This window comes from Ascaphus truei, chromosome 14 (assembly GCF_040206685.1).
Source record: "Ascaphus truei isolate aAscTru1 chromosome 14, aAscTru1.hap1, whole genome shotgun sequence".
NCBI lineage: Eukaryota > Metazoa > Chordata > Amphibia > Anura > Ascaphidae > Ascaphus > Ascaphus truei.
The window spans coordinates 36,055,802-36,082,891 of NC_134496.1; the positions used below are offsets into that span (position 1 = coordinate 36,055,802).

Here is a 27,090-nt window from a genome sequence, read left to right on the forward strand (position 1 = left end):
AGCTATTTTTAACGAGTACAGCTAATTGTAGCACAGTGATTATCAGGTGCCCCACACTTCAAGGTAAAAGAATAAATGAATTAACCCCAGCGTTGGTGAGCTTTACTTTCTATAAGAGCGGCGATTTGAAAATCAGCATTTTGAGAAAATATAGGAATATATTACTTACTTTTTCTACTTCCAAGGCATATGCCAGATTTGAAAAGGTGTCACGGAATTTAAAGAGTGATTTTTTCCACTCATAGTTGAATATATGAAATGTGTTTCCAAACAGCATTTTTCTCAGCTCCTTTGCAAATAAAAATGGAATAAATATTAAAATCAGTTTGAAATCATTTAGCAGTTCTCGGTAAAGGGGATTATAACAGCTTCAACTTTATCTGGCGTAACATAGTCTCTTGTGCACAATTTAACAGAAATGGTTCAGAGATACTAATTATTAAACATCTAGTATTTGAACAAGCAATCAAAACAAATTGCTAAGCTAATGAATTTGCATACAAATTCTGAACTTTGTTTTTTTCCCCTGTAAGATTATTCACATCATTTAACATATTTATACATGAAAAAAAAAAATTATAGTTATAAAATTTTAAGCCTTGCTGCCATTAAATCTCATCCACCCCATCTGCATTGCCCCAAAGGCGGACAGCCTTTGGCACAGCCGAACGGCAGCCAAAGGCTGTGAACTGTTTGCTGCCGTTCGCTGATGTTTGGTGATGTTAAAGCTGCTCTATTTCAATCTGAAACTCACAAGCCCTTTATCCCCTGTACCCAATTTTCCAACTCTATCTGTCCATGATATGTCTGTGAATTGACTGTATAACCCTGTTCTTTTAATGTAACCATGTATTTGTATAAGTCGGTGCCCAGGACATACTTGAAAACGAGTGGTAACTCTCAATGTATTACTCCCTGGTAAAAACATTTTTATAAATAAATAAAAATTAAAGGAGCAATGCAAGGGGAAAATTTGTTTTGCGTTCTTTTTACAAAGGATTGAAGCAGGGGGTCTCGGGAACTGAATGCTGTTAATTTCAGCTCCGGTGACCCGTGCTTCCAGAAATACATACTTTCATAGGGTGTGCCGGTAGTAGCTGGAGTCTAAAACGTAAACCTCCCGTGTCACTGTCATGATCGGGGTATGAGGGGTTAATGGGATCTGTGTATATGTTGATCTGCATCCCCCTGCTTCAGCAGAATTGCCCCAGGTCTGAGCTGTATTCCCCCAGCAGTCTGTGTTATATTCCTGTATGTGTAGAAATCATGTCGGGAGGGAAAGGGTTAACCATATTGTGTATATGTTGATCTGCATCCCCCTGCTTCAGTAGAATTAATTGCTATGTTATGTATTAACATGGAGAGAGGGTTAACTGTGTATTTGTCATAATGTAAACCCCATAGAACCATATCTCTGTATGTGTTTGTGCTACAAGGCTGAAATTTGGATATGCTTTCCTATGCAACGAACACAGGTTGCATAGATATTGTTAATCTGATTTAAAATATGGGAGAAATAGTTATGTTATCGCTGTTTTTACTATAACTTTGGATATAAGTTTGGAAGCTCGCCAAATGGCCCCTTTGATATGTAATTGTACAATCAAAGGAGGCCACTTGAAAGCCTCATTGCATATGCAGCCAGATCTCACAACTAGGTGATAACCATTTCACCTGTCAAAAGTGACACCTACATGAAAGACCCCTGCCCAATAAGCATTTTTGCTAGACAGGATGGCAACGAAGGCATCATGTCATAGTTTTTTTATAAATGGGCTGGCCCAAATAGCCACAGGGGAGGGTTGTATTAATGAAGGGCTGGGTAAACCCAGCTTTTTGCGTTACCTGGCAACCTGTGATTGGGTCAAGATTTGTCTTCACCAATAACTGAACTGCCATGGTAGGAATGGGGGTCTGCGTCTATATAGTGGCGTGCACCCCTTATTCCTGTGTTGGTTGCTTGTTGCTGTCGTTTTGTCGTGCTTGTTGTGACCTATAACAACTAAGGAGCTGCTATTCGGCTGAATATCTCCTTGTCCAACCTCAGTAAGTGTAAATATTTCTGTAATGTTATTTGCTTGGTGTATTGTCTGTTCTGCTCATAGGAAATAAACTCATTCAGTTTACTATATCCTAGTCTTGTTCAATCTGGCCCGGTTATTGTATATATGTGCTATTCTCTCGTGACAGTCACACTGGCCAATAGCAAGCCACACCGGATGATGCCACAGCTTCCTATTGGCCCCAGGGCATAGGAGCTTTGAAACTCCGCCATTACATGAACCCTGCTAGCTGAGCAGAACGGCTAAAGGCACAGCATACGGAGGTAAGTATCTCCGGAATCAGGGGGTCCCCGAAGCCAAAATTAATGTGGTTCAGCTCCGGAGACCCCCTGCTTCAATCCTATATAAAAAATAAATCACCTGTTTGGATTGCCTCTTTAAGTAGACTAGCATTATATATATTTAGACAACATGTAGTTTATATACATGTTTCAGAATCTTGTAAATCTGTAGACGTCGGCCTATTACAAGAGCTCAGAAGCATGATGGAGCTTTAGCCCATCAGGTCAGCAAAAAATGAAAGTACTTTTTCAGCTAAATACAAAGCATGTGAGTGTTTCACATGGTGTGTATAGGAAGGTTAGAGAGTTGCAAAAATGGTGTAATACTGTTGGAGAAAATGACACTAGATTTATTAATAAAAACAACAACATTGGCTCAGATCCACAAAAGTGTGCTAAGCTTTAGCATATCTCAGCTGCCATTCAAATTAATGAGAGTGCAAGTGTGCTAAAGCATTGCACCCTTTTGTGGATCTGAGCCACTGTGTTTAATACAGCCAGGGATTCTGGGTAAGGACATTGAGATACAAATATTGTTTACACGTTTGTCCTGGAAAGACCCTGGTGGAAACAATACTTTCCCAGGATGACTTGGAAGTGGGCCAGGAACTGAACTGTGAGCTTGTGAATTCAAGACCAACACGATACGCACTGCATTGATGGAAACCACTTGAAAGATGTGGGCAGGCTACATATGATTGGAGGATGTGGAGCTTGGTCAGGGGTAGCCAACTCCAGTACTTAATAGCTACCAACAGGTCAGGATTTCAGAATATCCCTGCTTCAGCACAGGTGGCTCATGTTTGTACCGCTGAAACAGGGATATCCTGAAAACCTGACCTCTTGGTAGCTCTTGTTGACTGGAGTTACGTGGCAACCCCTGATTTAGTACTTTTAGTAAAGAAAATGCTATAATTTACTTTGGATTACACACTGTATGAGCCATGAAGCTATTCTTTTACCTAAAAGTCCTTGCGGTCCCTTTCATTTTCTCTAGTAATAAATTACAGTGACTGCACAGCCAGGGCCGGCCTTACCTTTGGCCGCGCCCAAGATGGCATACTGGTAGCGGGGCCCCTCCTCCTGCAGCGTAATGACGTCGCGGCGGAACATGACGTTGCGTTGTCATAACAACGCGACGCTCCAGAAGGAAGGCTGGTCCGTATAATGTAACACCCCCCCATGCGCGCAAAATTGGTGAGTGCAAAACTCCATATCAAGTTTTTTTTGTGAGTGCAAACAGCATCAAAAATTATATATTTTTCGTTTGTTTTGGCGCACAGAAATGAACGCCGGCGATTGGCATATATAGTAATTGGTAAACGGTATGTCTTGAAATATAGACTCTGTGCACCACAAAATCAATTAAAAGTGCGTCAACATACTTTTTGTGAATGAAATGTATGACACAGCACGAATTTGAAAACATATACAGGGAGAAGGAGCAGCTCAGTGAGTAAAGACACTGACTGGCACTGAGTTTGAAGCAGGGGAACCTGGTTCAATTCCCTGTGTCAGCTCTGTGTGACTTTGAGCAAGTAACTTTATCTCCCTGTGCCTCAGGCACCAAAAAATAGATTGTAAGCTCCACAGGGCAGGGACTTGTGCCTGCAAAATGTCTCTGTAAAGCGCTACGTAAAACTAGCAGCGCTATACAAGAACATGCTATTATTATATGTTAGTATATAGGCTCCATAGTGGAAGGATCCAAAGTATAATAACAATATATAATGACTTGCAACCAATTTCATTTCAGCGGGGATTAAAATGGTAGCAGGTATTATTTAATGTTCAATTTCATTGCCACAACGCGTTTCCCGATTGGTACAGTACTGTATGTTGCTCAGGGTCGCTGTATTCATTTTTCAGATAGCACAACATTGGTTTTCTTTCAGCACGCCATCAATAAATAAATTGCGCTATTTCTTCTTTTTGTCAAACATTTTGCAGCAGCAGCCGCGGGGATACAGTACCCTGATCCCAGCCCAGCATCAGGTAACATTCCCCAGACTCTTTGTTCATTTCAGGTTAGGTTTCAGCTGTTGTTTTATTGACAAGCTACTCTTACCATCGCCATGTCAAGTGAAACAGGCTTGCCACCAAGGTCTGATGCTACGATCACCGCTTTGGGAATTGAATACAGAACATTGGATGGGAACGTATCATACTTCTTGTTGCTTGAAGTCTCTGCTCTTTCTTCTTTGACTTTGTCGTCATCTGCTTTGTGTTCATCCTGGTTCTTCTTAAATAACAGCGCATAAGGGAAATGGGAGGGACATAGTTACATAGTTACATAGTTGATGAGGTTGACAAAAAGACATACGTCCATCAAGTTCCTATACTAAGTTTAGACAACAGATACTTATGAACTAACATACAGCACAGAGAGCAGTTTATCTGCTATTCACTGTTAGAGAGGATTGCAAAGCATTTTTGGAGATGGGGGGTATTTATTAACAATAGGTCAATTAATTAACATATACTCAATAATGAGTAATGTAAGACACTTTTTTTGGGTAGCTTTTAGACACGTGAATTGATACAGGCTATGCTTCATGGTGGAAAGATGGATATTGATTTATTGTAAAATTATTCAATGTGAATGTAATGTTTGCAGTTTCATTGATGCTTGACGGAGGGAAATTGCATTGAGACATGCTAACATTGTTATTTATTCGTTTCATGTAGGGTTCTATAACCCAGGGGTTCTCAACTCCAGTCCTCAAGACCCCCCCAACAGGTCAGGTTTTCAGGATATCCCTGCTTCAGCACAGTTGGCTCAATAAGTGGCTCAGTCAAAGAGACTGCTTCAGCACAGCACAGTCAAGACTGAGCCACCTGTGCTGAAGCAGAGATCCCAAAAACCTGTCCTGCAGGGGGGTTTTGAGAACTCCTGCAATAACTCCGTAAAACAGCACACTGACTAAGGCAGAATTGTCCAAAGTCGTTTGATAAGTCAATACTAGGGGAAGCATATTCAAAATGACTGCGTTACCTTCAAAATTAGACTCATTTGGAACCTTGATAATATCTTTCAACATATTAAAAACAAATATTCCAATTTACTTACAGTAAGTTTTCCAGCGCAGTCTTATTTCTGCATATTAAAGTCATATTACATCCCTTTTTTGGCAGTGCAATTACACAAGTTAAGGCAAAATATAATTGCCGTACTTCTCAATTACTATGACTAACATGTATCTAAAAATTAAAGGAAAAACACTTTTCGGAGCCCTTGATTAGTATTTGAATTTATTGCATTGAATTTACCAGGAACTGAACACATAATGCAGAGGATTTCTTGAGTTTAATGGACCAGCAGAAACCTCATATAACGATGTAGCAGACACAATTACTCCTGTTAACGTGAGTTAGCACACAAAAGCAATCTCCTTAACTATTGTTTTTAAAAGCACTACTGTTCAATAAGGCACCAGCGTTAACGCAACACATTGCTCTAATGCAGGGGTTCTCAACTCCTAACTCCTCAAGCGCCCCCCCCCCCCTCCACCCCCAACAGGTCAGGTTTTCAGGATATCCCTGCATCAGTACAGGTGGTGCAGTCTTCGACTTAGCCACTGGTTGAACCAAGGGTATACAGTCAGGACAAGTTAAAGCAGGGGGGCTCAACTAAAGTCTTCAAGTCCCCCCAACAGGTCAGGTTTTTAGGATATCCCAGCTTCAGTACAGTGGCTCAATCAGAGGCTCAGTCAAAGACTGAGCCTCTGATTGAGTTACCTGTGGTGAAGCAGGGACTGATTGAGATAAGTGTGCTGACGCAGGGACTGATTGAGCCACCTGTGCTGAAGAAGGGATATCCTGAAAACCTGACCTGTTGGGGGCGGGTGACGTCTTGAGAACCTCTGCACAATGGGTACAGTAACAGCTGCAACATCTGTGCATTGTTAGGTTTTTGCATTGACAATGAATTCAACTCTAAATACTGAAATGACACACAGGGCAACAAAACAGATTTAACTTACCATCGGTCTCTTCTTGACTTCTTCCTGCAGTAATTCAATATAACTCAACTTGGAATTGTCTTTCTTTGGATGCAGTTTTGGACACATATTCATAGTAGGTTGTGAAAATAATAAAAGAAGCCACAGGTGGAGGGATGCCGATGACTCAGAGTGAAAGTGCTGCGTCTCTCCCAACCTCCGCCAAGACACTGCCTCCCTGTCTACTCTAGATTACCAGATAACAGGCAAGTTCATCCTCACCTTTCGTCTGGATCAGCCACAGCACCGCGGTTAAGGACAGCGACAATTTATTGTCCTACGAAGGCTAAAGCTCACATTTTACCTGGTGCAGTTCTTACTAAGCAGCACATTATGGAGTGGTACTGAGAACCAACTAACTTATTGTCAGCCCTTTAAAAAAGTTTGTTTTATAATGGAGGTGAATTTGTAATGTTGCTGAATCGGAGATACAGGGCACTGTTCTTGAAAGCCTGTCTAATAATGTAGTTTGAATTGAAAATTGAAGTCTAAGTGCTCATTTATTTTTGCTTAATGCAGGGGTTCTTAACTCCAGTCCTCAAGACTCTCCAACAGGTCAGGCGTTCAGGATATTCCTGCTTCAGCACAGATGGCTCAGTCCTCGACTGAGCGTCTGATCAAGCCACCTGTGCTGAAGCTGGGATATCCTGAAAAGCTGACCTGCTGGGGGGGGGGGGGGGGGGGGGGGGGTCCTGAGGACTGGAGTTGAGAACCCCTGGGTTAATTAACTGGGTTTATGGCTTGACAGATTTAGGAGCAAACGCCTAATAGCAATCACACGGCAACCAATTCTATATCCTTTCCAGTACTTGTGAGCAGTTATAATTCAATTCACGAAAGTGGCAATACCAAAAGCATGCACATCTGTTCTTTATTGCTATAAGAGACATATCGATTTGGGATACTACCCCCCTTTATACAAGGATATGGACTTATTATATTTTGCCCCCTTATACAAGTTAAGCTAATACTAAGTTATAGCTTTTGTTTATGTTAAAATGTCACTAAATACATTGTCTTGTTTTACTTTCAAAGTGCCTTCAATCTATGGCAAATCACAGAAAATTAATTTAAAGTTATGATAATATTGTACTATAAAATCACAATAGCAGCTACTTTTTACATTGTTATATTAATATTTCTCCAGAGAAAAGTAGCAGTTTTTTGTTTACAATATGTATGTGGTCATGTTAAGAAAGCCAAAATGTACAAAATGTATTTTGAATTCCTTAACTGAAAGTGCCCCTTGAACGTCTCATCTGACATGTTTATTTCATAGGTGGAAGTATTTGATTTGAATTGCAAATGTGTTTTCATGTTTGAATGACTGCTCCCCAAAGTAAGCTGAGATCAGCCTATTAAACACAAATGCAGATGCTTACTTTGAAGCTGTTTTTATTTTGTAGTGTGCATTTGGGATGTACTGTATATACAGTATGTGTAATATGCATACACACCTTGATCTCATTCCTACAGTATCTAGGAAAGGTGACTGCTGGGTCATTGTAAAATCATATATTATTACAATAATAAGTATCATCTCTATTCGATGGTTTATTTTTTCTCTTTTGATAAGTTCGCTTTAAAAGGCGCAGTTCCCCCAATATGACCTGTTTTAAAGTAAATGTGGCACACCTTACAGCAGGTTACTAATATATATTTTTCCCACCAGCTGATTTTGATTATTTAACATTTTTAATTTAAAAGGCCCAAAGCCTGCAGTATAATGTTTACATGGCAAAGCCTGCAGTATAATGTTTACATGGCAAAGCATGCTGTTTATTTTCATTTTCTCCATTTCACCAGGCAGCACAGAGCCGTTTTACAGGCAGACTACAAAAGGTCCTATCAGAAAATATATATTCTCCTAATCTTCTCAGATAAAGGTTCTTAGAGGTCTCCAAATGACATGTAGTGAGAGAGGCGAAACAGGCATTGTATTTTAGCTTTGGGCTAATTGTTTCGGAGTAAAATACAGTTTTAACAAATCACTGGGCAGGGAAAGAAAAAAACTAGAAAGGTAAAAACAGACTTTGTACTGTACAGAAATCTGTAATAAAAAATAAACGTGCATTGAGATCTGCACCTTTTTAAGCAAACAAATACATTCCCTCCTCATTTAACAGTACTCGGAGACTTCAAATCCCATTGCATATTAACTGATGATCAGAGAAGAAGTGCAAGGATTTGAAACACTAGTCACAGCAGCTATCAGAAACCCACCTGAGGAAGGGCTCTGCTGACTTCCAACCTGCAAACAATAAAACCAAGTGTTAAAAGCTCTGAAAATGTTTGTTCTTCTGCTTAGCAGAGACATTGTTTTAGACGAAGAACGGTATCATGGAAACGTTTAGCTCCAGGTTGTTAAAATAAGAACAAAAAGTCGTACCCCTGGGAACTGAAGATGGCTCGCCACTTGTCAAGGTCAGAAATTTTGCTGCCGATCTCGTCAAGTTCCATTGGCGGCAAACAGTGTGCGCAGTCAGGATTCCGCTTCTCCATCGCTGCACAGGGAATATGGGAAATGGGAAGAGATTTGGCACCCTTTTATAAGGGACATATGAGGTTGGTTTTGTTTCCCCATCAAGGACAAGCTTGAAGCTTAGTGAATAAGTGTTACCATTCTGACTTTGCTGTAAGCTCACACCGCCACCCCATGATTAAACTTTTATCAGAGCTAGACATACTTGTCTGCGTTTTTTCTTTTTCATGCTGCGTATATAGAACGTCATCCGTTCTGAACAAAATACACATATTTAGATTTTGTCTGAAGTTACATATCTGTTTCACAAGGGCTTGAATAATTTAACGGTGTGAATTGTACTCAGTGAACAGAATAAATGTTTTCATGGCTTTTTATAGTACTTTCTTTGCCAGTGTGATAAAGTGAAGCTGCGGATTGAAGGGTTTGATAACAGAGTTGACACATTCACCTTCCTAACTGCGACAGGATCCTGTAACACATTTACATATGATCAAAGCAAAATATAATAGTATAAGGCAATACCGTTTCTAGCACTTTCTCTACATGGGCCCAAGGTGTGTATGTAAGATTGTCTTCGGCAAGATGCGATTGTCACAAAAAATTGGTCTATTTAGTGTTTCTTGCATGCAATTGAATAATACAATTAGCTGTGAGATAATACTTCTAAATTGGTTATACAAGACACTAAAGAGTAAACCTAACTCAGGTTACATGTAAACAGATGTAGTAATTCACAAGCTACAGCTTCCGTTGCATGATCCAACCCCAAGGCCCAATATATTTCCCCCTAAAATCACTCAAGTTGAGAATTTCACATTGGAAATGTATCATTGATGCATCTTTGGAAAGTTTATCTTATTTCTGTTGTGGTTCAGGCTTAAGAAACCCATTCAGAGGCTGCCAGCCTTATAAAAGCTGGTAAGTCCTCAAGACATGAACCTGCTCCTAGTCATTCAATAAACTATGCTCTCCCTTTCCAGCACTGAAGGGTTGAAGGGCTGAAGGGTTACATGGTTAATGCAGTGGTTCTCAAGTTCTTCCTTAGATGACACGGATGCACTGATGCATTTGCACACTATTAATGTACCTAGTTTGCATAGACATATGACATTCATTTGTTGCACCAAAAGCCTTGCCTGACTCAGAGTTTGAAAATCACGCTGACTTCCATTTCTATCCAGCAATGGTGGTAACTCATTACCTGGGCTCCATCAGTTTATCAAGAAGCATAACTACTGGTTTATATATTGGTGTCAATGACCCTTTTGTAGCTGGTCACTAGATATGAATAAATACCAGTCAGATTAAGTCTCGGTGTTAGAGAAATGTGCAGACACACATGCTGACTGAGATCCAGACCCAATGCAGGCTCTTTGAAAATAGTGCTGTCATGCAATACCTTTCTCAGTCCTATACAAAGACTAACACATAAATCAGAAACTTACTGTTTTATTTGCTGGTTCCCATTACAATGTTGAATACCTGCAGTCACCAAGGTGCTAATAAAGTCTGTGTCACAGCCGTGATGATGGCAGAAGCTTAACATAATGTTGACCAAGACATGATGCAAACGTTAGGTACATTGAGATCTAACAGTACATTCTTCTGTATTCCACCCAAGGCTTCCACTTCAGTTTTATCACTCAAGTGCTACCTTATGAATACGTGTAAATGTTTGGTTATATAAAACCACAACGTATCCCAACAGCATGGTGATAATACCTCTTTGTGCCTGGATTGTGAAGCCTTAAAACAGCAGTTGTATTTGCACAATGGCTTTGCATTAAAAGTGCACTGTTATATACTCTGCTTCCTAAGTTACAACATGAGTGTGATGTCTCCTATGGTTCTTTGCACAAACCGTCTTCTACAGCAGGGGTGCGCAACTCCAGCCCTCAAGACCCCCCAACAGGTCAGGTTTTAAGGATACCCCAGCTTCAGCACAGGTGGCTCAATCAGTGGCTAAGTCAAAGTCTGAGCCTCTGATTGAGCCAACTGTGCTGAAGCAGGGACTGATTGAGCCACCTGTAGTGAAACTGGGATATACTTAAAACCTGACCTGTTGGGGGGGGGTCTGGAGGACTAGATTTGAGCACCCCTGCTCTTCACGGTGTTGGGCTGGGTTTTTTGTGTACTTAATCCTGAGTAATACTGCATACATGCACTGGATAGTCTTACTGTACCTTGAGATCTGAGACCAACTGAAATTATTGGGGTTTCTACAAATTATAACCTTCTTATCCAGCCTTCGCACATGGCAACATGTTCTGTTTTTGTTGGGGTTTTTTTTCAACTGCATATCTATCGTCTATAATTAAAAAATAAAAAGAGCTGCCGTGTACAGTGTCTCACAGGCACAGATGGGTGTCAGAACAATAGCACAACGGGTGCTATTAGTGCAACGGGGAAATCAAGGGAAGACACGGAAATGTGGCCGTCACATGCTGCCTCCATTAATTGTGAGTATTTGACACAGAAAATTCAAACCATTTCATGGTTATTAGTTTGTCGTGTGAGCAAAAACATCTCTTGTTTTAAGTTACAGGCTCATGTACTTGGGATATATTTTCGTGTACAAATGGCTTTGGTTTATCTTTGCCGTCCCAATGTAATACGCTTAGCAAAGCGTTGCAATTTCAAGTGTGTACTTTTTTTGGGGGGTATTTTATTTCTTTTACCTTGTAAGGTACAAGGCACACGTTTTTCATCACGGTATAATTAAGGTGTTGTCACTACACTGTTATTCCAGCACAAATGGTGTTATTGTCACAGTAGATATATAAAAGGTTTACACTGTTTTATTTCTGTTGTTTTCATATCACTGTTCAACACACCATACTGAAGACCAGCGCCAAGGAGGACTTTTTCTTCAATTTTGAACAATCCAGGAGTCATCCCGGCTGCAGGACTTCAATTCACCTAAAGGTGTTTTCTGTATTTGGACATTATTGTTCCTGTTGGTGTTATCGCTAGGTTGTGAATTTTCCATCATTAGAATTTCATTGCCTGACATCAATAATCACATACCCCATATTTTATCATAGTTACAGGACAGTTAATGACCAGCGTCCAACAGAATGGTAATTTGCTACTTTATTATGTATTATTAGTGTGGGTTGTGTATTTTCCATCACAAAAGATTCCTGTGTTTTGGATTCTAAGCCAAGGGAATGTCGTGAAGGTTGATCCACTGTACATACCTTTGCAAATTGTTCTATATTATTATTCACTTTGATTATGTTCCAGGCGTCAACCTTGATGTTTTGTTATTATCTTCACATAGAATTCATGTAAACCATTATATCTAATGATATACAGGGGATGCGAGCTATTGTAAAGTATAATCAAAGTGACACTACAGATGTTCTGTCATTCAATCACCCTGAAGCATACATTACTTACTAGGAGAAGATTGCAATACTCTCAAAGGTGCAGGAACTTACTCATTCATGAACTCTGTGCAAGCTCAAATTCATTCATTTACTCACCCAATGCAGGCTGTCTTTCATTTATTCATCTGATGCTGGTCCTTATTAATTAATGTAGTATTAGGTTTGTAGATGATGGTTTACAGTAGGGGGATAAAAGCGTACACATGTGTAAAGTACTTTTCAATATATTAGAACAAATGTACTAACCCAGGGGGGGGGGAGCAATTCCAGTCCTCAAGGTGCTTGAGGACTGGAATTAGCCACCCCTGGGATAGTATATTTGCTCAAATATATTTATAAGTAGTTTACACATGTAAAATTCAGGGCCAGCCTTAGGTTTTGCGGGTCTCAAGGTGGCAAGCTAGCAGTGAGGTCCCCGCACTGGTAAAAAAGTTAAGGGGACATACCTTTACGAGCAGCCCTTCTCCGGCAGCGTCATGGAGTCATGACATCGCGGCGGCATGTGACATCACATTGCCATGGCAATGCGACACTTCAGGAGGCAGCCCGCTTTGGAAAAGATAAGACCTCTCTATAGAGAAAACACACACACCAACCACCACTCCCTCCCCCCCTCACACACACACCTACTTCTTTCTGCAGGTTCAGGGGCCCCCCGCTTCCCCCTCCTGTCAGCGCCGGGATCCAAGTTCCGTCTGGAGGGGAGAGGTTTGGGGGAGGGGAGAAGGGCATGCTCCCCTCCTCCGGTTGGATGACAGTTGGACCCCGGCGCAGACAGGAGGAGGGAGTGTGGGGCACCCAGAGGCGCAGGGTCCAAGGCAGCTAGCCGTGCTCAAGGACCACGAACAGGTCAGGTTTTCATAACATCACTGCTTCAGCACAGGTAGCTCAATAAGTGACTTTGACTGAGCCACTGATTGAGCCACCTGTTCTTAAGCAGGGATATGCTGAAAACCTGACCTGTTGGTGGCCCCTGAGGACTGGAGTTGGCCACCCCTGTAGTAACCAGATACCAAATTCACTGAATTACATGGAGGAAACTGATGTCTCAGTATATGAGTAACGTGCCAAACTGACGTCTTACTTTATTACCTTTTGTGACACCAACGCGTTTCACTCCATACAGCACGATTCATGTTTCGGGAGATGATAAATAACCTTAACCTTCCATATGCTCATCACTAATTCTAGGATATTACTATTAATAAGAAGACAACAGGAGGCAGAGTTATGAGTCAGAATAATGTGACGATATTCATGGGAACCATAATTTGAGTTGATAAACTACAACTCGCTGCGTAACACTACTCGTGTGCAGAGGTAAATATTGGCATTTGGTGAAACCTGGGCAGCCACAACTTGCACACAACTTGGGAAAAGGTAGTACTTTAAAAATTTTTTAGCAATCACCGTTCACAAAATTGGTAACATATCTCACTTTGCAAACATTTCTTATTGTGTGTGAAGTGCAAAAACATTGCAAAGGTTTCTTGCAAAATTAGCAAAACTGTTGCAAAGCAGCATAAATGTGTGTAACTGCATCCCCAGCACAATATTACAGACACGCATGACAGTGTAAGTGTTAGGCCTCGGGCATGGTCAGCGCTTATGCGCTGAGGCACGCTGCTGCTCGGCAGTGAGCCCCTGCAGCCGCAATGAGATCGGCTTTAGCAGGGGCTCGCTTACGCTTCCGCAAGCGTGCGGAAGCGTAAGTCTTAGAAATGTTTTCAATTCAAGCGCTCATGGGAGCGCAGGGCCGGTCACGTGAGCGGTTCGCCCAATGAGGGCGAACCAGCTCCGTGACGTCACTGGCCCGCCCCCCCTACGGCGTGCTAACCAAGGCAAGGGAAAGCGCCCGCTTTCCCTCAGCCTCAGCGAGCCTCCACACGGGCTGAGTCACCATGGATTCAGCCTTATGCTCTGTAAAGTCGTAAAGATGTAATATTGTTACCAGGAAACAGCAAGGAACCAACGCTCTGTACTGTTTGTTTATAGCTTAAATTGAAACCGTATTAACCCTCTTTAACCAACATCTATTGAAAGCAATTGTAAATAAATAGCATATACAGTACATATACACATTATATCAGAGGGCACTTCAGTTAGGATGTAAGGTATTCATTTTGATGATAATCAATGCAAAATCGCCTTTTTCCAATGTGTACATTTCTCTGTTACTTATCACAGTATCCGTAGAGATGGGCGAATTTTTATTTTGTGACTTTGGATCCGCAGAGGATAGGCCGGTTCCTTTGGTCCGCGTATTTCAGTGGATCAATGTCAAAAAGGGCGATTCACATTTTGCGATTTTTTAAATTATTATTATTACCAATACACTCCGCGGATTCCGCCGACCTGGGGACGGATTTGTAGAACCCAATCCGCGGATTCAGCAATTCTTAAGAATCCGCCAGCGGGTTGTATCTAATTGAGGACTTTGATAAATCCACACGGAGTGAAACCGGCCAAATCCGTTTGCAGATTTTACACCACAAGATTAATTTTTGGGGTAACATCAGTCAAAATCCAAGATAAGAGTTTCGGTGGATTCGCGTATCTCTAAGCATCAGAATACGTACATTCGTTTTGTTATTGTGTTTAAACAGTACAGCTCTGTGCACAGGGTCAGCACTAGCGAAGATTAACATACAATTCATATTTCCAAAAGATAACACTATATTACCAATGTCTAAAAAGTCGATACAGCTGTATAGAAGACACAAGAAATCAGCTGTTCATTTAAGATTTGTGTTTTCACCCTCTTGTCATGCCCCTTTGATTAATACTGTAATTGAATGATTTACCCTTAAACTGTGGCAGCTATAACATCAGTAACATGTCCAAATAAGGAAAAATAAAGTGTAACAAAGGGATAATATCCCTAAACTGTGATAAACAGAAGAATTGTCTATAAGGGCCAATAATCAGATTTATTGCCAAACTGCTGTATAAATTGGTAGAGGTACCATCATAAAGTGATGGTAATGTTCTTATTTATAGGATAAAATATATAGATACATTATATGCAATCGATATAACTGTGTTAATTCATTACTGCAGGTGCCTCTGGTATCCAGGTGAATAATCCAAGAGGAAATGGAAGACTTACTTAAGACACCATTATCAAAAGATGTAATGGAGAAAACAAATGACAAGAAAACAAATTTACAAATTGCAAGCTCTCTGGGGCAGAGATTTCCTTTTCTATTGTCTGATTTTTGTATTGAACTTATTGTATTAATATAATTCCCTGTACTATATTATCTCTTTTGTAAAGCACTGCGTACACTCTGGGTGCTATATAAATAATGATATACATACATACATGAATCAAGTTCTACATTTCTGAACTCACTTTAGCTTCTTTTGATGGTGGTAGAAACTGTAGTTCAGCAAAGTGTCTCTGGTTTCCGCAGTGACTCCAATTCTGTCCTATGCGTGATACTTTGCATTATTTTATAACGCGGGACATCCCAGCTTATGCAAATGAAACCATTATTGTCATTGCCCTTCCTACTGGAGAGCTACACCAGGCTCACACGTGAACTCCAATGTGCTGCAGATTTCACACTAACAAAGAAAGTTTACTGACACAATGACCAGCCCACTGTCACTATGGAAATGTAAACACCTCAACTGTTACATTGTTTCCTTTTATACCATACACACTATGCCTGTGGCAGGCCTGGGCTGTCCCACACCCAACCAGTGAATGGCTCAATTCCATACCAGCAGGATCACTGGGGTATGATCAGGATCACTGGGGTATGTCCTGTATTTGGACCGGTAACAAAATGAGGGTTAACACTGGACATGTATGTGTCCTGTATAACCTCTCTGGGCATAGTGACCTGACCAGCCTAGGGGGCTGCAGGATTTCCCCGAGCAGGGCTGTTCCTAAGGGGCTGGGCAGCTTCCTCCATCCTGATTTTCTGCATTACCCAGCACCAGCCAATCAAGAGAAGGTGTCAGGAGCCTGGGGGTGGGACCAAGGAGAGGTGGAAACAGCATGGAGCGGAGAGAGATTCAAGGGGTGTGTGTGTGTCTTGAGCACACCTGGCAACCCTACCGGTGTTCATGTGCAGGGTACAGTGGAGACTTACATGGTGACAAGTGACAGTCATCCCGTAGAAAGTAGATCACCGTTTACAACTCCTTGTGAGAAATTCAATGGAGATTTATTGCTCAGGGCAACAGGAACAAGCAATAACATTTCATGGGCCTTTTATCAGTCTTCTACTGAGCCACCTGTGCTGAAGCTGCGTTATCCTGAAAACCTGACCTGTTGATGGGGCTTGAGGACTGGAGTTGAGCCCCCCTGCATTACATCATGAAACTTTTTTCTTTTTAGACATTTAGTGTGGAGAAGGAACTCACTAAAATAGGAGTACGTTTATCCAGCAAATGCATTCAAATATATTTATTTGTTAAAAAAGATAAAGGGCCTCATGCAGAGAGCAGCGAATTTAAAAATTGGAGAGTTTAATAAAAAGTAGCTTTTTTGGAGAGTTTTATTCTCCATATGCAGAAATGTGCGAATTCTGCAATGTTTGGCATTAATGCGTGTGGCGAGTTAGAATTGGAGAGATGCGTGCTGCAGAAATGTGTTAAAAAAAAATCGCGCATTTTTTTCCCCCTTTCCTATAGGCGGCGAGCTCCATGTACTTGCCAACTTTTCTTGGCGAGGCAAATAGTAGCAAATCGCGCCATTTTCTTGGCGCGAACAGCCGCTAGATGCCGTTCGCGGCTCTCTGAATTAGGATATTTTTAAAACTGGCGAGATGTAGGTTCTCGCCAGCCGCGCGGCGAGATTTTGAAAAAGAAAAAAAAATGGCGCGTTTTCCGTAACTCGCCATTTTTGGCAGTTTTCTGCGCGAATTTCCCCAAAAAATGGCGAGATTTGAAATAGCGCTGCTCTCTGCATGAGGCCCAAAGACCTTCTAGAAAAATAATGGCACAGGCTTTTCTTTCTTTCTTTATTTTATTTGTTATTATTCACCATTATTAAAACATGTATACTTGATCTGTCAATATAATGTTTTGGCACATTAAAATACCTAAATTCTCTTTCTGATCAGTAACCTTTATTTATACATACTGTACATACATACATGTTTTCCACATCACCTAAACTTCTAATTCCCGCCCTATTCTTAACATATTAGAGTTCATAAAATATAATACAATGTATCAAATATTTGTTTCTTTTTTTTCCATATTAAAATATATCAGGGAGATAAATATTTATGCCAGATCAATTATTTGAACAGATTTCTTTTCATTTTGAATTAGAATTAGAATTGATTTTAGTTTTGAAAGTTGAAATTAAAAGAGCATTCCTTAAAAAAAGAAAAGAAGTTCCTCCCCCCAGCTGGGGGGGGGGGGGGGAGGGGGAGAGTCCATGTTTGCAGATCAGACTTCCAGTGCAGCTTTAAATATCTGTGCCGCGATCGGCAAGACAAACCGTAAGGCTGCGCTTATATGCCGGGGACAGCAACGCCACGTCAAAACAAGTGCATTTCCGCCGTCGCGTGTGATTATAGTAAGCGCAGCGCGCCCGCTTGGTCGCGATCGCTGGAAGTCATCTCAATTTGATTTTTCCAGGGACCGTTGCTTGACGTCACCGTCGCGCCGCCGGCACTATAAGTGCAGCCTAAGTCTTGCTACTATAGGTCTGTACTCGAACTAAACTAATTCTTCTCCATCTGTTTTAGTGTATTTCTAGCGGTAGAAAAGCCTCACTTCTTAACTTTGTATACATACAAAACAAGCATCAAATGTATCAAACCTAAAGTTCCTTACGTTTGACATACTGTACATACAACAAAGTACTGAGTCGGACACTAGATGGTGTTAATGCCTTCTACTTGATACAAAGCCCCCAATGTTGTTCCAAGTACTGTAGCTATTTGAATACAATGTTTGCATTTCCTTCTGACAGCTCAACACATTTATAGCTCAAATTGTGAGTATTAATGGGCAAATGAAATGCAAACTGAGGTGTATTTCTATTTAACTGGGACTCGAAAGGTCAGGCAGACGGTTCTTGTTCTGCAATAAATATATTATCTATTAGCTCTGCATGACCTTAATCGTGTGGTCGATCTATCATATGAAATACTCAAGGCTAAATCCACAAAGCTCCTATCAGGGCTCATAACGCAACGTTTCCTAAACATAACACGAGCTACTTCTCATTTGCATAGGCTTAGCATCACATTATTGAAGCATAGTGTTGCATCGTCTTCCAGTATTGTCACGTTATGCCACTTTTAGCGCTACTCCTGTCCACACCCTGAATTAGGGCTTTTGCTTAATTGGAGAGAAAGAGGAGATTGAAATAATTCAACAAAATAATGTTATTTAAATCATGTCTAAATGTGGCGTTACCAGGGCCTGATTACCCACGAGGCACACAAGGCACGTGCCTAGGGACACCTGTAGGTTTTGGTGGACCGGTGCTGCCATGCACAGCCCGGTGGTCACTGTCTATACTCTTCCTCCTCCTGTCGGTGCCGTGATCCAACTTTCGTCGATCAGAGGAGGAGCTGCAGAGTCACTGAACCTCACCCCAGGTAAGGTAAGGTGTGTGGGTTTGTGTGTGTGTGAGGGTGGGGTGTAAGAGAGAGAGGGATGTCCTTTACCTTCTCCGGAGCAGCCCTCCTCCTGCAGCGTCGTGTTGTCATGGTGACCCAACGTCACATGGTGATGCGTTGCCATGATGCTGCAGGTGGAGGTTTGCGAAAAGGACCCCAAGATCTTGGTGCCTAGGGGCCCTTCATCTGCCACTGGGCGTTACACCCATCTAGACACTGTCAAAGTCTTATTTCTGCGTCTGGATAGGAGTAACGCCAAGTGTAGGTTAACTTAATTAACTTAACAGGCATTTGTATTGGATGTTATGATAATGCCTCATATGAAAATCATTCACATGTCATTATCAGGGACATCTGTTATAGTTGATGCAATACTCTTTCTGAGAGAAAACATGGCTTAATGTTATGTTATTGTCCCTTGAAGACACACTGTTAGTGTGTGATTTTGCATTAGGTTAATTAATGCCACGTTAGGTGACTTAATGGAGCTTTGTGGATCGGGGCCTTACTAAATTATAAACATCTTTAAATAAAACATTAGCTTTCGTCAAAGTTCCATTATTATTTCTCTACTTAGCAGAGTTTGTCAGTGGTGTCATTTTGTATATTCAAATACTTTACAACAGGGGTGGCCAACACCAGTCCTGATAAGATAATGATCGCCTGCCCCCCCACCACCCTTCCGCCCGAGTCTGTCCAGGTTCCTATGTGCTGTAAAATCTGCTTGAGCTTTGGCTTATGTCTATCCCAAACATTGTTTTAAATTCTCTTACTGATTTAGCCTCCACCACCTCTGTTGGCCAGTAGTCATTACCTGTACATTTTAAAATATACATTTGTAAACTTGTTGTCGAGCATTTTTGATTATTATTATATATATATATATTTTTTTTTAAAAGTGTATTTTTCTGGAGACTCTAGTTACCACAAGGGGGTTGCAGGATGCTGAACCTTTTAACACGTTAGTGAATTAAAACCTATAATTGGCATCCACATGAGTTTGAAGTTTAGCACAAAATAGGCATGGCCTCCTGCTTTCCTTAATAGGGAGGGGTCTAGGGTTGCCAAGTGTCCAGCATTGAACTGGACTGTCCTGTATTTGGACACTGTCCAGTAAAAAATGAGACGTAATACTGGACATGTATGTGTTCGGTATTACCTCTCTGGACATAGTGACCTGACTGGCTTGGGGGGCCGTGGGATTTCCATGAGCAGGGAGAGAGAAGGGCTGTTACTAGGGGTCTGGGTAGCTTCCTCCATCCTGATTGGCTGCATTACCCAGCAGCAGCCAATCATGAGGTGTCAGGATCCTGGGGCCAAGGAGAGGAGGAAACAGCATGGAGAAGTGAGAGGTGTGTGTGTGTCTCAAGCGATTCGCTCTTTTCCCCATCGTGTCTAGTATTTTTGGAGAAGCCACCTGGCACCCCTATTTGCATCCGCAGAGATAAATAAATCCCAATTCTTGGACCATACGAGAATGTTTTGTTGCTCTACTGCTGCTCCCATCAACGGTAGCAATGGTGGAAACATCTCTTGTGCACCTAAATAACATGGACAAAAGATGCTAAAGTACTTTCATTTCCCCAAACTAGATACTATTGCTGCATCATTTTCACTGCCTGCATGTCCACTCTGTGGGGCCAACACCTTTGGTGATGAAAAGGGTGCTGTGCACCAAAGTGCCAGTGTGTTACAACATAGGGCAGGAGTGCTTAACTCCTCAAGACCCCCCAAACAGGTCAGGTTTTCAGGATATCCCTGCTTTAGCACAGGTGGTTCAATCTGTCCCTGCTTCAGCACAGGTAGCTCAATCAGAGGCTTAGCCTCTGATTGTGCCACCTGTGCTAAAGCAGGGATATCCTGAAAACCGGACCTGTTGGGGGTATGGGGGGGCGGGCTTGAGAACTGGAGTGGAGCACCCCTGACATAGGGAATAAATACATTGTCATATGAACTCATATGGTTAAATACAGCTGCTCGTGTTCTACGGCTCAGTGTCCTTAATACATGAGATCAATTGTTCCTGAGCTTGGATCCAAAGCTTTAGATTTTGAAAAAGGAAAATCGAAACCCGCCAGTCGAATCAGAAAGAAGTTGGAACAGTGGACAAGCGTGCAAGCCAGGACAATCCAAAAGGAGTTCTCAAACTGTTCACTCTGGGTTTTAAATATGAAACCACCTTCTTTATAATTAGCAATTTTCTCTGACAGGTGGTGGATCTTGACTTCGGAAGCGAAAAGGACTAAAGCCAGGCAGCCACAGGAACCTAAAAAAAAGGGAGAGTCTTTTAAATCAGCAAGTCAAGTAAAGCAAAGTACAAGTGCCTCATCTGCCCTTGGTCAAATTAAATGGTGCCCCAAAACCCCTATGTATAATATTGGGGGTAATGGCACTTGGTGAGGGCAGGGCAGCATTAACATTTGGCTCCCAAAAGGAATGTAAAAGTTGGTTGGGATGTTGGCACTACTGGTTTAACCTTTTCAATGCCAGATGGGCCATCATGGAATGTGTTAAGTAAACTGAATTTAGAGAATATAGCTTTGGTGGCCAACTGCCATCCTCAAGGGCCACCAACAGGTCAGGTATTAGGGATATCCCTGCTTCAGCACTGGTGGCTCAATGAGTGGCTCAGTTGTTGATTGAGCCACCTATGCTGAAGCAGGGATTTCCCTAATACCTGGCCTGTTGGTGGCCCTTGAGGATGGGAGTTGGCCACCCCTGATTTATAGCAATCCAACTTTTTTATTTGACATTACCCTTGATCTCTGCTGTAGTATTGTATATGTCTGATAGTAGAGCGATCTCAGTGGTGTTAACCAAAGTCAGCCTGTGTGAATTACAGAAACTGTAACAGACTGATCTGGCATTCAACGCATCATTTGGTTGTCGCTATGGGCAGTTTTTTTTAGTGTGGTCTCACTTTAAACTGGCTAGTTTGGGATGTGGGCATTCATAATACAAAGTGGAGCCCTAGTTCAAATAAATGGAGAGTTCACAGCAGAATACATACATGAAATGAAGCTCCAGAAGTACAGTCCTACTGGACCATGTAGTGTTTCATATGGATTACCAAATGCATTGAACATGAAGAAGCCAGTCTCGACCAGGGCAAACACAATTAGTGCTGCAGAGAAGATGATAACACTGACATGGATACTTGCAGGGATGACATTCAGCAAGTCCGGAAAAACTTAAAAAAATAATAATAATAAATAATTAAAAACATGACAATTATGCAATGTCCACATAGCGTCTTTTGTGCTTATTAATAAGTCATTAAAACCCATTACTTGCTGGTTCATGCTTGTACATTTGTACAGTCATCTTTTTATGCAGTCTTTTTATTTGGGAGGGGAGGGGGGTCTTAGAGTCCAAAGTCCAACAATAACTCAGGTAAGGGGATAGGGGTACAGAATAAGCAGAGTGGAAGGGCATGCAGTCGGGACAAGTTACATCAGGGGTGCTCAACTCAAGTCTTCATGTCCCAGCAACTGGTCAGGTGTTTAGGATATTCCAGCTTCAGCACAGGTGGCTCAATCAGAAGTTTAGTCGAAGACTGAGCCAGCTATGCTGAAGTAGGGACTGATTGAGCCACCTGTGCTGAAGCTGGGATATCCTGAAAACCTGATCTGTTGGGGAGGGGGTGACTGGTGTTAAGCAACCTCGGATTACCGCTGACAGATTTATATCTCGTACATTTTTAAGGCTCATTAACACAGTATAAAAGTTCAATACCTGTAAAGACTTGGACATCTCAATATTCAAGTACCTTCATTAAAGGAGAAGGTCGTACAGATGAGGGTAACAAGGCTCCCCTGTCTTGGAAGAATGAGACGCAGAGAAGAATAGGAGGTATCTTCCAGAGACCTGGGATCCCGCTATAAAGCAGCAATATTCCAGATTTTTCTCAAGTTATAGTAGGAATCATTCAGATAACTGGTCATTTTTTTTCCATTTCACAGAAAGAGGGCAGACCCTGCTGGTTCTAGTTATACAATTTTTATTTTATAATAAGCGGTTATCTGAATTCCATCCTTAAAATATAGCTTGCTCTTAGCAATGGGTGTGGTCATCACTGTGAGTGTACAATCAACACCCAAAGTTAGGAGAGAGGAGTCATCTATTGGCTCAAGCAATGGCCTGAGAGATTCAGGTCATAATGTCCCTTCCTTAAGTAATGACCATGGAAAGTCGTTTTTATTTTCCTGTCAGTGAAGCATCAAAGTTAGATTGTAAATTCTCTAAGACAATGGTTTCCAACCTTTGTATGGTGATGGAACTCTATGTGAAATTCTGAGGAACCCCAACCCTCTCTAATAGCGCGTCTGAGATCAGATGCATTGTAAGGAACCCCAACCCTCTCTAATAGCGCGTCTGAGATCAGATGCATTGTAAGGAACCCCAACCCTCTCTAATAGCGCGTCTGAGATCAGATACATTATAAGAGACCCCGACCCTCTCTAATAGCGCGTCTGAGATCAGATGCATTGTAAGGAACCCCAACCCTCTCTAATAGCGCGTCTGAGATCAGATGCATTGTAAGGAACCCCAACCCTCTCTAATAGCGCGTCTGAGATCAGATACATTGTAAGAGACCCCAACCCTCTCTAATAGCGCGTCTGAGATCAGATGCATTGTAAGGAACCCCAACCCTCTCTAATAGCGCGTCTGAGATCAGATGCATTGTAAGGAACCCCAACCCTCTCTAATAGCGCGTCTGAGATCAGATGCATTGTAAATTCTTCTGTATTTGGTACAATTGTCAAAAGACCTGAAAATTGCAGGGAACCCCTTTAGGGATGCCCGGGGAACCCAAGGGTTCCTATGAACCCCTGTTGAAAAACACTGCTCTTAGTCATAGAGAATGATTATGCCTGTAATTTTTTTATGCACACTAATTTAATAATGCTATCTAAGAATACATTTTTATTATGATATCAAAACAAATACATTCAACCACAGTTATCCTGATATAGATTAAGTAATACATTGAGGACTCCTAAATTGAGGATTTTCAAAAGTAGAAGCATTACATCACTAAAAAAGAAATATTATAATGGTATTTGTCTAATAGCGTCCATGATGTATAATTGATTTATTTCAGTTTCCTATCATAACAAACTCCCTCCATTCTCCCCCCCCATTCTCCGTCCTCCCCCATTCTCCATCCTCCCCCCCCATTCTCCGTCCTCCCCCTCCCCCATTCTCTGTCCTCCCCCCCCCACATTCTCTGTCCTCCCCCTCCCCCATTCTCTGTCCTACCCCTCCCCCATTCTCTGTCCTCCCTCTCCCCCATTCTCTGTCCTCCCCCTCCCCATTATCTCTCCTCCCTCTCCCCATTTTCTCCCCCCTTTCCTCCATTCTCTCCCCCCTTCCCATTATCTCTCCTCCCTCTCCCCATTCTCTCCCCCCCTTCCTCCATTCTCTCCCCCCCTTCCCCCTCCCCTCCCTCCCCTCCCCCCTCCATTCTCTCCTCTCCCTCCCTCCCTCCCTCCATTCTCTCCCCCCCTCCCTCCATTCTCTCCCCCCTCCCTCCATTCTCTCCCCCCCTCCCTCCCTCCCTCCCTCCCATTCTCTCCCCCCCTCCCTCCCTCCCTCCCTCCCATTCTTTATTCCCCCCCCCTTCTCCCATTCTTTATTCCCCCCCCTCCCATTCTTTATCCCCCCCTCTCCCATTCTTTATCCCCCCCTCTCCCATTTTTTATCCCCCCCCTCTCCCATTCTTTATTCCCCCCCTCTCCCATTCTTTATTCCCCCCCTCTCCCATTCTTTATTCCCCCCCTCTCCCATTCTTTATTCCCCCCCTCTCCCATTCTTTATTCCCCCCCTCTCCCATTCTTTATTCCCCCCTCTCCCATTCTCTCCCCCCCTCTCCCATTCTCTCCCCCCCCTCTCCCATTCTCTCCCCCCTCTCCCATTCTCTCCCCTCCTCTCCCATTCTCTCCCTCCCCCTCTCCCATTCTCTCCCCCCCCCCTCCCACCGTTCTCTCTCCCCCTCCGAGCTGAGCTAATCACAGAACAGCTGTAGCCGGTAGGAGGGAGGAGAGCAGGGCTGTCTGGCTGCTTAAACACTTCTGGGCAGCAGGTGGCGCTGCAGAGCACAGCATAGCTACTCCTCTCTAGATCTCCCGGTTCCGTGTGTGTTGGTAAGTGTGTGTGTATGTGTGTCTCTTTGTTGGTAAGTGCGGAGAGAGAGAGATACAGAGAGAGAGAAATACAGATACACAGAGAGAGAGAGAGATACAGAGATACAGAGAGACAGATACAGAGAGAGAGATACAGACTTACAGAGATACAGAGATACAGAGAGAGAGAGAGAGAGATACACAGAGAGAGAGAGAGAGAGATACAGAGAGAGAGAGAGAGAGAGATACAGAGAGAGAGAGATACAGAGATACAGAGATACAGAGATACAGATACAGAGAGAGATACAGAGAGAGAGATACAGAGATACAGAGAGAGAGATACAGAGATACAGAGAGATACAGAGAGAGAGAGAGAGAGAGAGATACAGAGATACAGAGAGAGAGAGAGAGAGAGAGAGAGAGAGAGATACAGAGATACAGAGATACAGAGATACAGAGAGAGATACAGATACAGAGAGAGAGAGAGAGAGAGAGATACAGAGATACAGAGAGAGAGAGAGAGAGAGAGAGATACAGAGAGAGAGATACAGAGATACAGAGATACAGAGAGAGAGAGAGAGAGAGAGAGAGAGATAGAGATACAGAGAGAGAGAGATACAGAGATACACAGAGAGAGAGAGAGATACAGAGATACAGAGAGAGAGAGAGAGATACAGAGATACAGAGATAGATACAGAGAGAGAGATACAGAGATACAGAGAGAGAGATACAGAGAGAGAGAGAGAGAGAGAGAGATAGAGATACAGAGAGAGAGATACAGAGAGATACAGAGAGAGAGATACAGAGAGAGAGAGAGAGAGAGAGAGAGAGATACAGAGATACAGAGAGAGAGAGATACAGAGAGAGAGATACAGAGATACAGAGAGAGAGATACAGAGAGAGAGAGAGATACAGAGATACAGAGATACAGAGATACAGAGAGAGAGATACAGAGATACAGAGAGAGAGAGATACAGAGAGATACAGAGAGAGAGATACAGAGAGAGAGATACAGCAGGGGTGCTCAATGTGTTGGGCGCGAGATTATTTTGGGGGGGGGTGCGGACTTCACCTACCTTTCCTCGTCGCCATGGCAACGCGGCATCATTTGGACTCATTTAGAACTTCCAAGTTCCCACCCACCTGCAGGCCTGACTCATAGTCTGGCAAGATACAGACTACCCGCATTCAGACTCCCACTAGGGATTGTCTGCATATAGTTTATACTTTCCAAGTACAAACCTATGATTGTCAGAATTTGCCTATCACTCTCTGGTGGTTTTTACCATCACCAATTGTCTGGTGATTTCACTCACCCTCATATTTTATTTGTTTGTAAAAATAAAGTTCAGTTTTTATTTTATACCAGATTTCCCTTCCCGTCACTGTTTATTTAGGGCGAGGGTGCGCAAAGTTTTTGGAGTACGCCCCCCTGCCTTGGAGCCCCAGCGTTCGCGTCCCCCCTGGCTTAGAACCCGGCGTCAAATTATGTCGCGGGTCATGTGACATGACCCCGCGGCATCATTTGGTGCGCATTGTCATGGCGACGCGTCACGGCACATGACCTCGTGGCGTAATTTGACGCCGCGTTGCCATGGCGACGCGTCACCGAAGACCCAGCTAGCAGCCGATAAGGGACATTACAGAGGCCTCACGCCTCCCCCGGCATTTAATTTAAATGCCTTGGGGAAGGGCGCGGGGCTTTTGTAACCACTGCGCCCCCCCTAGCAAATCTTGCACCCCCCAGTTAGCGCACCGCTGATTTAGGGGGAAATCATTTAAATGTACTATCAGCAATACACTGAGTTGATATCTGTGCTAGTCACACACTATTTACATTTTTATATGATTCATTCTCCCCTTTAAGTTATTTAGAGAGTGCACGCAACTGGGTATTCCAGTTTCCCTGCGTCTGTGGGGAAAAAACACCTTTCTTCTGGTCTTGCTAGTATTAATCACTAATAACCCGAGATACCAACCTGGTTGAGCAGGTGGAACCAATATCCTTCTCTTATTATGTAAACCACTGGAAAATGTTACAATTTCCAGTGCACTGCAGTTAGCACCTTAGCAGTGGCAGGCGCTCATGATACAGGGACGTTGGCTTCCTGTACCATATCTCAGAGTTTTTGTTTAAGTCTTTGATT

The 27,090-nt window shown here is 42.5% G+C and overlaps 1 protein-coding gene across 4 annotated transcripts in view; it reads right to left on the minus strand.

The window, feature by feature from the left end:
- LOC142465955 (clarin-1-like) overlaps positions 1-27,090 on the minus strand; it is a 52,991-nt gene that overhangs the window by 18,483 nt on the left and 7,418 nt on the right. The window contains exons 1-5 of one of the 4 annotated variants that reach the window (XM_075570443.1): positions 15,578-15,769; positions 8,735-8,849; positions 8,569-8,596; positions 4,413-4,586; positions 170-289 (exon numbers count right to left, since the gene is read on the minus strand). In XM_075570443.1, the coding sequence (XP_075426558.1) occupies positions 170-289; positions 4,413-4,586; positions 8,569-8,596; positions 8,735-8,847 (435 nt within the window). In that variant the 5' untranslated portion in view covers positions 8,848-8,849; positions 15,578-15,769. Of the gene's footprint in view, positions 1-169; positions 290-4,412; positions 4,587-8,568; positions 8,597-8,734; positions 8,850-15,577; positions 15,770-19,633; positions 21,085-21,828; positions 22,009-27,090 lie in introns of those variants that run through there. The other 3 variants (XM_075570442.1, XM_075570441.1, XM_075570444.1) reach the window with 3 other exon arrangements.